A 13,026-nucleotide genomic window follows, 5' to 3' on the forward strand; every position below is an offset into this window, starting at 1 on the left:
AAGATCTTGCGGACAACTTCCATGTTTAGTGACCACTCGTGAGGTTGCATGATCCTGCTCAACTCGTCGGCCAGACTGTTTATGCCTGCCAGATACGTGGCCTGGAAAAACATGCCGTGGTGGTGAGCCCAAAGCCACATCCAGACGGCTTCCTGACACAGAAGACAAGATCTGGTGCCCCCTTGCTTGTTGGTGTAATACATAGCAACCTGATTGTCTGTCTGAATTAGAATGATTTGATTGGATGGCCGATCTCTGAAAGCCTTGAGAGCGTTCCAGATCGCTCGTAATTCCAGGAAGTTGATCTGAAGATCCTTCTCCTGAAAGGACCAAGCTTCCTGAGTGTGAAGTTCATCTACATGAGCTCCCCACCCCAGGAGGGATGCATCCGTCATCAGCACTTTTCGTGGCTGAGGAATTTGGAATGGACGTCCCAAGGTCAAATTGGATTGAATGGTCCACCACTGAAGGGAACTGCAAAAGTCGGTGGAGAGATGGATGACATCCTCCAGATCCCCTGTGGCCTGGTACCACTGGGAAGCTAGGGTCCATTGAAGCTAACCGGACTATTTGAAGAACCCACCTGTCGGAAGTTATGAGAGGCCACCTTTGGTGAAAAAATATCAACCTCCTCCCGACAGGCAAGCCGTCCGGCACGGACACTTTTACAGAGACTATGCTGCACTGGAGCCAGTCAAAAGCCCTAGGGGCCTTAGGCACACAGCGTTGTCGAGAACGCACACGCTGGGTTTGAGCCTGAACCGGCTGCCGAGAAGCAGGAGTGTACCTACGCCTGTTATAGGAATAGGGAGCACTCCTCTTCCCTCCAAAAAACCTCATGGAAGAAGAGGAGGTAGCAGAAGATGTCCGGCGGCAGAGAGAATTCATGGCATCATGATGCTTTTTTTATCTGATCGTGTCATGATGTTTTAAAATATTTTATTTGTTCAAGTTGTATAAATGTATTTTTCACCATAAGATCAGGATAAATATATATGTAGATATGTTGATGTTTCATCAGCCTGACCTATGTCTTTCGTGTATCAGCCATTATTTGATAGTTATTACTTTTTATTGTTTGGTGTTTCTCTGTCCATAATATCTGCCTACATATTTATAATATGAATTAAAAAAAAAATTTTAAATTATAAATCTACAGATGTGCAATACTTTTTTTTTTTGTTCAATCATTTTTATTAATTTTTAAATAACAAAAAGAAAGGAAATTAAGTACCAGAGACTTAATAATAGTTTAACAAGTTTGATTATGTACACTGACTTGTAGAAGAATTATAGACATTGTTTACATCAACTCTAGGATCCATGATTCTGTTTCATTACAGGTATTGTATATCTATAGGAATAAGCATATTACTAAATGTTAGAGGTGGAGATAAGAAATTATATATATATATGTAATTAGTACCCATTTATATTTGCATAGATTATAATAATTAATATTAACTGGATGAGTAATCGAGTATAGGAGACCAGGTTTTATTGAATGCTAAAAGGGAGCCGCATTTCTCTGCAGCAGCTTTTTCATATTTAGCGTAAAGACATACAGTATTCCACCACATATCATAAGATAACTTCGTAAAGTCCTTCCAATTTTGACATATCAGTTTTAAAGCAACTTGAATCAATATACGTAATAATTTGGCTATTTGAGGTTGTATTACCGTGTTTAAACCAAATTCTCCCGTGATTATGATTTTGTATGTTAGAGAGATCTTAAAATCTAGAATATGGGAAATAGTGTCCTCTATACGAGACCAATACTCATCCAGTATAGGACAATTGTAAATTAAGTGGTCTAAAGTACCTACATGGTTGTTACAAGACCAGCATCTATTTGAGACTTCTTTAGATATTTTGGAAAGTTTGTAAGGTGTCCACATAGCTCTATGCAAGATGTAGAATGATGATTGGGTAAGAGCAGATGATTTTGAGGATTTATATAGTAATGTCCAGATTTTTTCCCATTGTTCTGCAGTTATTTGAGAATTGAGTTCTTTGTTCCAAATGTTTTGTAAGGCTGAAGGAGAGTGAGAAGAGTGTTCTTGGAAGATTTTGTACCATTTAGATGCCGTTTTCTTCCCATTAGACAACTGATGACATAATGTTAGACAACTTGGAGTTTCGTCCTTTAATGAGTTAATATCAAAGTTTGCAGAAATGCAGTGTTTTAGTTGTAGCCATTGAAAGTAGCAGTGATTATGTATTATACTTTGCCTGTAGTGTAGAAAAAGGTAGCCACTTGTGATTATCCAATAGTTGATGTAGAAACCATATTTTTGCTTCAATCCATTTAGGCCAAGCAAAACACATTCCATTAATTTTTAGTTTTGGATTATTCCAAAGTTGTATCTTAGTGGTCGAATGGATAGAGATTTTAACACATGAGTCCAATGTGTTGAAAGATGATTGAGAAGCGAATATGATGGGATTATAATCCGAATTGTGTACTGAAGACCATGGTAAGAGAGGTGTTGGGGTTGCTTTAAAGATCTTTGCTTCCCATTTTATCCAAAGTGGGTCAGTATGTTCTTCTTTTGAGGTTATCCATAAAGAACTTTGTCTTAGTAAGAAAGCCTTATGGTAGTCCAAAAAATTAGGAAAATTAACACCACCATTGTGTTTGGGGAGTTTAAGATATTTCAGTGCAATACGAGGAGGTTTATTAGACCACAAAAACTTTGACAATATTTTTTCCATATTTTTATAAGTACTGGCATGTAACATAACCGGTAACATACTTAAAATATAATTCACTTTCGGTGCTATCATCATCTTTATGGTGTCTAATCTACCCCACCAAGAAAGTTTAAGTGGAGACCATTTATTAGTCATATCCTTCACACAATTCAAAAGGTATGTAGAGTTGAGATTGATAGTTTCATTAATATTGGATCCAAATAATACACCCAGATATTTCAGGCACGTGGGCGACCATTTAAAATGGAACATTGTGAATTGGTATGATCTAGAGGCCGTGTTTAATGGTAACATTTCTGTTTTAGTGGGGTTTAGTTTGTATCCAGATATTCGTGAGTAATTGTTAATTACATCTAGGATGTGAGGGATGGATGAAGGAGTAGTATATATTAATACATCGTCAGCATATGCAGAAAGTTTGGCTGTAATATTTTCCAATTCTACACCTTTAATATGATCAGACTGTAAGATAGTTAAAAGTAAAGGTTCTAGAGCAATATTAAATAGTAATGGGGAAAGAGGGCATCCTTGTCTTGTACCTCTTGTCGGCCGAAAAGGAGGGGAATATTGACCATTAATAAACAATTTGTTAGATGGACAGGTATATAATACTTTTATCAAATTAATTGCGTTTTGTGTGAAACCAAACCACTTTAAGGTTTGAAACATATATAGCCATTCTACGCGGTCGAAAGCCTTTTCAGCGTCAAGACCTATGGCCACATATGGAGTGTTTGATTTTTGTGTTTGTATAAGTATGTTAGTAAATAATCTGGTATTGTCATAAGAATGTCTTCCATGCATAAAGCCAGTCTGATTAGTATTTATGATTTTTGGTAATATAGTTTGTAGTCTTTCTGCTATGATTTTAGCATAAATTTTGGCATCAATATTTATAAGAGATAAAGGGCAATACTATTATGAATGTCCATATATGTTTGGCTATATATTTCATAAAGGCAGATATATTATTTGATATCTCTTAATATTATGTTTAAAAAAATTTTTTTTAATTTGTCCTGTTTTTTGTAGAAAGTTGTTTGTGACCCCTGAGGCAGGTGCTTGGCGCCGAAACACGGACCGCGTCGGGTCCTTGATATGAATATTCTGAATAAACTGCTTCTTGATATTATCTCCCTATTGGTTTGCACATTTGTCAGCCTCTACTTTTGCTGTTTTGCTTTGATTCTCCGTGGAGGCTCCTCCTGTTTTCTTGGATTTGTTTTTATCTGATCGACCATGTCCTCTACTTTTTCATCAAAAAGATTATCCCCTGGCAAGGAACATCCGCTATTCGCTGCTGGGTCTTCTGATCCAGGTCAGAGACACGCAGCCATGAGAGTCTGCGCATCACTATATCTTGAGCAGCTACCCGGGATGCCACATCAAAAGTGCCGTAAGACCCCCTGGCCAGGAATTTGCAACCCACCTTCTGCTGCCTGACCACTTGGTGAAAAGGTTCAGCAAGGTCCAGAGGAAATGCTTCAACTAAACTAGACAGTTGCCTCACCAAGTTCCGCAAGTGGATGCTTGTGTAGAGCTGGTAAGTTTGAATTTTGGCGGCGAGCATAGCGGCCTGATATGTTCTTCTCCCAAAAGAGTCCAAGGTCCTAGACTCTCTACCTGGGGGCGCAGAGGCATAGTCTCTAGTACTCTTGGCTCTTCCGAGAGCACGAGTCCACCACCATGGAATCGTGAGGAAGTTGGGCCTTCACTATTACTGACTCTCCATGGACTCTGAACTGGGACTCGGATTTTTGGGGGGCCACTGGATTAGAAAGAGGGCACGACCAATTTCGCATAAGCACTTCCCTCAGTGTATTATGCAAGGGGACCGTAGCAACCTCAGCAGGCAGAGAAGGATAATCCAAGACCTCGAGCATCTCGGCCCTGGGCTCATCCACAACCTCCATAGGGAATGGAATGTCCTTAGACATTTCCCTAACAAAAGATGAGAAAGAGAGACTCTCTGTTGGAGAAACATTCTACTCTCAATTAGCAGAGTAGGATCAAAAGGGAACCCCACATGACTCTTCCTCCTAAAAGTATCTGGGGTCTTCCTCATCTTCCCACGAGCGTTCATCGGTATTGGACAAGAGCTCCCTAAGAGCAGCCCGAACTCGAGCCTGTCTCGACATCGAGGATCGACGACCTCGTGGGGGGTGTCGAGAAGTTGACCCCTGCCTGGACTCCAGCGAAGCTTCCTCCACCGACATCGAGGGGGAATCAACCCGGGTGGCAGCCAACGCCGGTACCGAGGACGGGGACCGCCTCACAGGCGATGGCCCAGATGCCGCCTCCCTAAACCGAGGCCGACTAGCGAAGCAAGCCCTCCAGAAGCTCCGGGACAGGATACGCATGTCGAGAGCTGCCATCGGTAAAGGCTGGGGGGGGGGGGGGCAGTGCAGGAGTCAGTTGCAGAGTCCGAAGGGGCTCAGGAGCTGGTAACAGGCTGCCAAACGACCAACGCATCAGCACCTCTTGAATGGAGGGTGAGCGATCCTCCCGGCCCCGACGCTTCTCGGGTGCCGACTTCCTCGGCTCCCCGGAGCGCTCAGTACCGTGCATAGAAGAAGAAAGATGACGGTGCTTCTTAGCCTTCACTCGACGCCCATCAAGATTCCTCGGTAGTGAAGAGGAGGACGTGGAACCCTCACGCCTCCTCGGGGCCGGGTCTGACTCAGGTCAGTCCAGAGGGGCCTGCATAGCAGTAGGCCTCAAGATAGGTGGAAACCCACACGATGCCGCGCTGCTCCCAACTCGATGCGGCCTTTTGGCAGCCATTACCTGCACTGCCGATCTCAATGCCTCCCTCGACGCCGCCAACCTCGGTACCGATGTCGATGCCCACGTCGAAGGACCAGACTGATCTGAAAAAACGTTTCTCACGCTGAGCCTCTCAAGCCACTTGGGTCCATTTTTTCATCGATTTACACAACTTACAAGCAGCTGGGAAGTGGTCGGGCCCAAGACACTGGAGACACCACACATGGGGGGTCGGTACTAGAGATGGTCCGGTTGCACCGAATACAACGCTTGAAGCCGCTGGGTGTCCTCAATGACATGGAGGGAAAAACGGCGGTCACGAAATCAAAAGGCTTGAAGGTGCCAAGAAAAAAGGGCACCAAAAAGGGAGAAACAGCCCGACTGAGCAGCCTAAAGGGCAGCCACGTCGAAAAAGAAGGAAACTTACAAAAAGGGAAAAAAAAAAAACCTAAGAAATAAAGGGAAAACTACTTTTTTATATATATATTTGTGAAACAAACAATTAGAAGAAAAGATAAATTTTAAAGCGAAAACACGCTAACCAGGGTCTCCTGAACTTTCTGGAAAGTTGTTTTTTTGTAATTTCCTGGGTCGTCGCAAAGGACGACCTGTGATAATGTTCATCCTGCTTATATACACACACATATATATACATACACATATATATATATATATATATATATATATATATATATATATATATACATACACACACACATATACACATACACATATAAAAACACACACACACGCACATATACACATACACCAACTTAACTACATTGAAATAAATCAAAAACAAGCCCTAGGTGGTTAACTTATATAGCGAATGATACATACCTGTAGCAGGTGTTCTCCGAAGTCAGCAGGCTGATTGTTCTCATGATTGGACTGACATCCACGGCAGCCCCTCGAAACCGGAAGAAATATCTCACGGGAGGTCCCGCACGTGGGGCACGCCCACCGAGCATGCGTGGCCGTCTTCCCGCCCGTGCGCGACCGCTCCCGCTCAGTTAAATGACAAGCAAAGAATTGAGGAAAAAACGCAACTCCAAAGGGGAGGAGGGAGGGTAGGTGAGAAATATCAGCCTGCTGTCCTCGGAGAACACCTGCTACAGGTATGTAGCTTTCGCTCTCTGCGAGGACAAGCAGGCTGCTTGTTCTCACGACTGGGGTATCCCTAGCTCCCAGGCTCAATTGGGCCTCGCAACGGCGAGGACATAACAGAATTGACCTACAAAGAACAACTAACTGGGAGTGCAGCCTGAACAGAATAAAACCGGGCCCAGGAGGGTGGAGTTGGATTCAAACCCCAAACAGATTCTACAGCACCGACTGCCCGAACCGACTGTCGCGTCGGGTATCCTACTGGAGGCAGTAATGTGATGTGAATGTGTGGACAGATGACCACGTCACAGTCTTGCAAATCTCTTCAATAGTGGCTGACCAAGTGGGCCACTGACGCTGCCATGGCTCGAACACTATGAGCCGTGACATGACCCTCAAGAGTCAGCCCAGCTTGGGCGTAAGTGAAGGAAATGCAATCTGCTAGCCAATTGGAAATGGTGCATTTCACGACAAAGACCCCCTTCCTATTGGGGTCGAAAGAAACAAACAATTGGGTGGACTGTCTGTGGGGCTGTGTCCGCTCCAGGTAGAAGGCCAATGCTCTCTTGCAGTCCAATGTGTGCAACTGACGTTCAGCAGGGCGGGTATGAGGCCTAGGAAAGAATGTTGGCAAGACAATTGACTGGTTAAGATGGAACTCCGACACCACCTTTGGCAGGAACTTAGGGTGAGTGCGGAGGACTACTCTGTTATGATGAAATTTAGTATAAGGAGCATGAGCTACCAGGGCTTGAAGCTACCTGACTCTACGAGCTGAAGTAACTGCCACCAAGAAAATGCCTTCCAGGTCAAGTACTTCAGATGGCAGGAATTCAGAGGCTCAAAAGGAGGTTTCATCAGCTGGGTGAGGACGACGTTGAGATCCCATGACACTGCAGAAGGCTTGACAGGGGGCTTTGACAAAAGCAAACCTCTCATGAATCGAACGACTAAAGACTCTCCACGATGATGGTAAGCACTAATTGCACTAAGGTGATTCCTTACTGAGTTGGTCCTGAGACCCGACTCTGATAAGTGTAGAAGGTATTCAAGCAGGGTCTGCGCAGGACAAGAACGAGGTTCTAGGGCCTTGCTCTCACACCAAACGACAAACCTCCTCCACTTAAAAAAGTAACTGTTCTTAGCAGAATCCTTCCTAGAGGCAAGCAAGACACGGGAGACTCCCTCAGACAGACCCAATGAAGCAAAATCTAAGCCCTCAACATCCAGGCCTTGAGAGCCAGAGGCTGAAGGTTGGGGTGCAGAAGCGCTCCGTCGTTCTGCGAAATGAGGGTTGGAAAACACTCCAATCTCCACGGTTCTTTGGAGAACAACTCCAGAAGAAGAGGGAACCAGATCTGACGGGGCCAAAAGGGCGTGATCAGAATCATGGTGCTGCGGTCTTGCTTGAGCTTCAGTAAGGTCTTCTCCACCAAAGGTATGGGAGGATATGCATACAGGAGGCCCTTCCCCCAATGGAGGAGAAAGGCATCCGACGCTAGTCTGCCATGTGCCTGAAGTCTGGAACAGAACTGGTGCAGCTTGTGATTGGTCTGGGAGGCGAAAAGGTCCACCGAGGGAGTGCCCCACTCTCGGAAGAGCTTGCGTACCACCCTGGAATGGAGGGACCACTCGTGCGGTTGCATGAGTCTGCTCAGCCTGTCGGCCAGACTGTTGTTTACGCCTGCCAGGTACGTGGCTTGCAGAAGCATGCCCAGCGCCACATCCTGACACAGGGGGCGAGATCCGGTGCCCCCCTGCTTGTTGATGTAGTACATTGCAACCTGATTGTCTGTCCGAATTTGGATTATTTGGAAGGACAGCCGATCTCTGAAGGCCTTCAGCGCGTTCCAGACCGCTCGGAGCTCCAGGAGGTTGATCTGAAGACCTGCTTCCTGAAGGAACCACACCCCTTGGGTTGGAGCCCATCGACATGAGCTCCTCACCCCAGGAGAGATGCATCCGTCGTCAGCATTTTTTGCGGCTGAGGAATTTGGAATGGGCGTCCCAAGGTCAAATTAGTCCGAATCGTCCACCAGCACAGCGAATTGCGACAACTGATGGGCAGGTGGATAGCATCTTCTAGATTTCCCGTGGCCTGGCACCACTGGGAAGCTAGGGTCCATTGAACAGGTCTCATGTGAAGACGAGCCATGGGAGTCACATGGACTGTAGAGGCCATATGGCCCAGGAGTCTCAACATCTGCCGAGCTGTGATCTGCTGGGACGTTCTGGCCTGGGAGGCGAGGGACAGAGGGTTCTGAGCCCTTGCCTCGGGAAGGTAGGCATGAGCCGTTTGTGAATTCAGCAGAGCTCCTATGAATTCCAGAGACTGGACTGGCTGGAGATGGGACTTCGGGTAGTTTATTACAAACCCCAGCAGCTCCAGAAGTTGAATAGTGCACTGCATGGACTGAAGAGCTCCCGCCTCTGAGGTGCTCTTCACCAGCCAATCGTCGAGATACGGGAACACGTGCACCCCCAGCTTGCAAAGGTACGCCGCAACCACTACGAGACAATTCGTGAATACCCGTGGTGCAGAGGCGAGCCCAAAGGGCAGCACACAATACTGGAAGTGACGTGTCCCCAGATGGAATCGGATACACTGTCTGTGAGCTGGCAGTATCAGGATGTGAGTATAAGCATCCTTTAAATCCAGGGAACATAGCCAATCGCCTTTCTGAATCATGGGGAGAAGGGTGCCCAAGGAAAGCATCCTGAACTTTTCTCGTAGCAGATATTTGTTCAGGCCTCTCAGGTCTAGGATGGGGCACATCCCCCTGTTTTCTATTCCACAAGGAAGTACCTAGAATAGAATCCCTGCCCTTCCTGCCCGGGTGGCACGGGCTCGACCGCATTGGCGCTGAGAAGGGCGGAGAGTTCCTCTGCAAGTACCTGCTTGTGGTGGGAGCTGAAGGATTGAACTCCCGGTGGGCAATTTGGTGGGGTGGAGATCAAATTCAGGGTGTATCCGCACCGCACTATTTGGAGAACCCACTGGTCGTAGGTTATAAGAGGCCACCTTTGGTGAAAAATTGTCAACCTCCCCCCGACCAGCAGGCCGTCCGGCACGGCTACCTTTATGGCGGCTATGTTCCCATGGATCCAGTCAAAAGCCCGTCCCCTGCTTTTGCTGTGGAGCTGCAGGGGCCTACTTAGGCGCACGGTGTTGACGGGAACAAGCGCTGGGACTGTCCCTGTGCCTGAGGCGGCCTTCTGGCCGGCTGGTTGTACCTACGCTTGTTGTAATTGTCAACCTCCCCCCGACCAGCAGGCCGTCCGGCACGGCTACCTTTATGGCGGCTATGTTCCCATGGATCCAGTCAAAAGCCCGTCCCCTGCTTTTGCTGTGGAGCTGCAGGGGCCTACTTAGGCGCACGGTGTTGACGGGAACAAGCGCTGGGACTGTCCCTGTGCCTGAGGCGGCCTTTTGGCCGGCTGGTTGTACCTACGCTTGTTGTAAGCGTAGGGTGCAGCCTGCCGGGCCCGGGAAAAATGTCCACCTGTGGAGGTGGATGCTGAAGGCGCCCGGTGGGAGAGCTTGTCGAGAGCGTTTTCCCGCTGGTGCAGTTGGTCCACCAATTGCTCGACTTTCTCGCTGAAAATATTATCCCCCCGGCAAGGGACATCTGCCAGCCGTTGTTGAGTCCAGTTATCCAGGTCAGAGGCATGTAGCCATGAGAGCCTGCGCATCACTATACCCTGGGCCGCGGCTATGGATGCCACATCACAGGTGTCATAAATACCCCTGGACAGGAACTTTCTGCACGCCTTCTGCTGCCTGACCACCTCCTGAAAAGGCCTGGAATGCTCCGGTGGGAGCTTGTCAACCAGGTCCGCCAGTTGCCGCACATTATTCCGCATGTGGATGCTCGTGTAGAGCTGGTATGATTGTATTCTGGTCACGAGCATGGAAGAATGGTAGGCCTTCCTCCCAAACGAGTCCAGAATGCGAGACTCCCGCCCTGGAGGCGGTATCCCTCGAACTCCTGGCCCTTTTGAGAGCAGAGTCCACGACCGCTGAGTCATGTGGTAGCTGAGACCGCATCAACTCCGCGTCTGTGTGGACTATGTATTGGGACTCTGCTTTCTTAGGGATGGTGGGATTAGGTAAGAGCTTCAACCAGTTCCGAAGCAGTGTCTCCTTGAGGATATTGTGCAACGGTACCGTGGAAGACTTTCTAGGTAGTGATGGATAGTCGAGGACAGAGCATCTCAGCCCTTGGCTCATCCACGGTAACCACTGGGAAGGGAATGCTAATAGACATGTCCTGGACATAGGAGGCAAAGGAGAGGCTCTCTGGAGGCGAGAGCTTCCTCTCCGGTGAAGGCATGGGGTCGGAGGGAAGACCCGCAGACTCCTCAGAGGAGAAATATCTGGGATCCTCCTCCTCCTCCCCCCACGAGGCCTCCTCCTCGGTGTCGGACATGAGCTCTTTGAGCTCAGATCGCAACCGGGCCCGCCTCGACCCCGAGGAACCACGTCCTCGATGATAGAGCCGAGAGGTGGACTCCCGCGCCATCGGGGACAAAGCTCCCTCCATCAACGTCGATTCCACCTGAGTGGCAATCGAGACCGGCGCCGCAAGCAGCACCGGCGTCGAAGATCGCATCACGGATCCAGAGCCAGCCGGCGCTTCCGTTGAAGGCACCGCGGGCGCAAGCACCCCCGGTGCCGGCAGGGCCTGGCGCATCACCCCCTCCAGGATACCTGGGAGGATGACTCGGAGGCACTCGTCCAGGGCCGCTGTCGGGAGAGGCTGGGGAGCCGGTGCGGGCGTCGGTGCTCGAAGCTGCCCAGGTCCAGGAGACGGTACCGGGGTACCCGACGACCTGCATATCGCCACCTCTTCAATAGAGGGAGAGCGCTCCTCTCAGCGTGGGCGCTTCTTAGGGATCGAATCGTCTCTCGACGTCCCTGAGCTGCCCGTGCCATGCATCGTGGGTGACCGATGACGGTGCTTCTTTGCAACCTTCTTCCGATGTCCGTCATCGGCGCTCCGCGGCATGGAAGAGGAGAAGGTGGAGTCTCCGCGCCCTCTGGGAGTCGGATCCGACAGGGTTCGGTCCCGATGGCCCTGGGCGGCGAGACCAGCCGAGGCGGACTGCCCACTCGGTGTTCACCGCCGCCATCACTGGCAGGTCGTCGGGCCAAGGGAACCTGTATTCCTGTGGTTGATACTATGCTCGGCGTCGAAATCGTCGACCTCGGTATTGATACCGAAGTCCCAGCCGTCGACACCGATGCCGCCGATGTCGAAAAGCCGGCGCAAGTTCCGAAAAGACGGTCCCGAAGAACTTGCCTCGCCACCTACGTCCGCTTTTTCAAGCCGAGACACAAGGTGCACGCCTTGGAATTATGGTCCGGGCCGAGGCACTGGAGACACCAAGCGTGAGGATCGGTCTGTGAGATCTGAAGGCCGCACCGATCACACTTTTTGAATCCGCTCGGGACCTTCGAGGACATCGACGGAAAAATCGTGTCAGCGAAGTCAAAACTGTCGATGGTGGCGGTAAAAATAACAACACCACAAAAAGAAAGAAATCAGTCGCACGAAGCGAAATAGAACTCAATAAGGATTTTTTTTTTAACGAAAGAAAGAAGGGGCGTGTAGAGAAAAAGGAAATTGCGGACTAGGCTGCAAAACGGTTTTCCGGGGCTGACACGGAGAGGGACGAAGCTACGTCTCTCTCCAGCGCGGAAAATCGAAAAACTGAGCGGAAGCGGTCGCGCACGGGCGGGAAGACGGCCGCGCATGCACGGTGGGCCTGCCCCTCATGCGGGACCTCCCGTGAGATTTTTCTTCCGGTTTCAAGGGGCTGCCGCGGACATCAACCCAGTCGTGAGAACAAGCAGCCTGCTTGTCCTCGGAGAAAAAAAACCTTATCACCTACATTTGTTGACTTACTTTCGTATATCCAAGCGGACATACACAACAATCTCAATTCTAAACTGAAGCAAAAACTTTTCATTCTTTATTGGGATTTTCACCAGCAAAATATATATATTAAGACAGATAGCAGTAAGTTATCATCTGAAAGTAAAATGTATCATTGACTATATCCACCACTCTCCTGTGAGTCTATGGTTTGTGATATAAAAGTAAAACATACCAACATCTGTTCAAAAAGTTCCAGTACAGTATCATCTGGGAGATCCTGCAGCATTAGTGAAGGACTAGGTATCTCAGCGTAGGTGGCAGAGTTCCTTTGAGACAAATATGGCTTTTCTTTCTCCTTCTTTATCCTCATACTGGTGAAGCGCTCCAGCTGAAACAGACCCAAGTAATATTAATTACCCTTTTTCTATTTTCACTGAAAATACAACGGCCTTTCTAGAACCTTTTTAATATTCCTCTGTTCATAAACTATACCCATCAAAACTGCTCTTACAAAACCAGAATGAAATAAGATTAAGTTTTTTCCTAATATTTA

General features: G+C 48.2%; 1 protein-coding gene across 2 annotated transcripts in view; it reads right to left on the reverse strand.

Moving 5' to 3' along the window:
- Positions 1–13,026, reverse strand: part of DIAPH1 (diaphanous related formin 1) — a 676,165-nt gene that overhangs the window by 527,423 nt on the left and 135,716 nt on the right. For both annotated transcript variants that reach the window (XM_030213536.1, XM_030213537.1), the window contains one exon: positions 12,706–12,861. In XM_030213536.1, the coding sequence (XP_030069396.1) occupies positions 12,706–12,861 (156 nt within the window). The remainder of the gene's footprint in view (positions 1–12,705; positions 12,862–13,026) is intronic.

This window comes from Microcaecilia unicolor, chromosome 8, assembly GCF_901765095.1.
Source record: "Microcaecilia unicolor chromosome 8, aMicUni1.1, whole genome shotgun sequence".
Taxonomy (NCBI): Eukaryota; Metazoa; Chordata; class Amphibia; order Gymnophiona; family Siphonopidae; genus Microcaecilia; species Microcaecilia unicolor.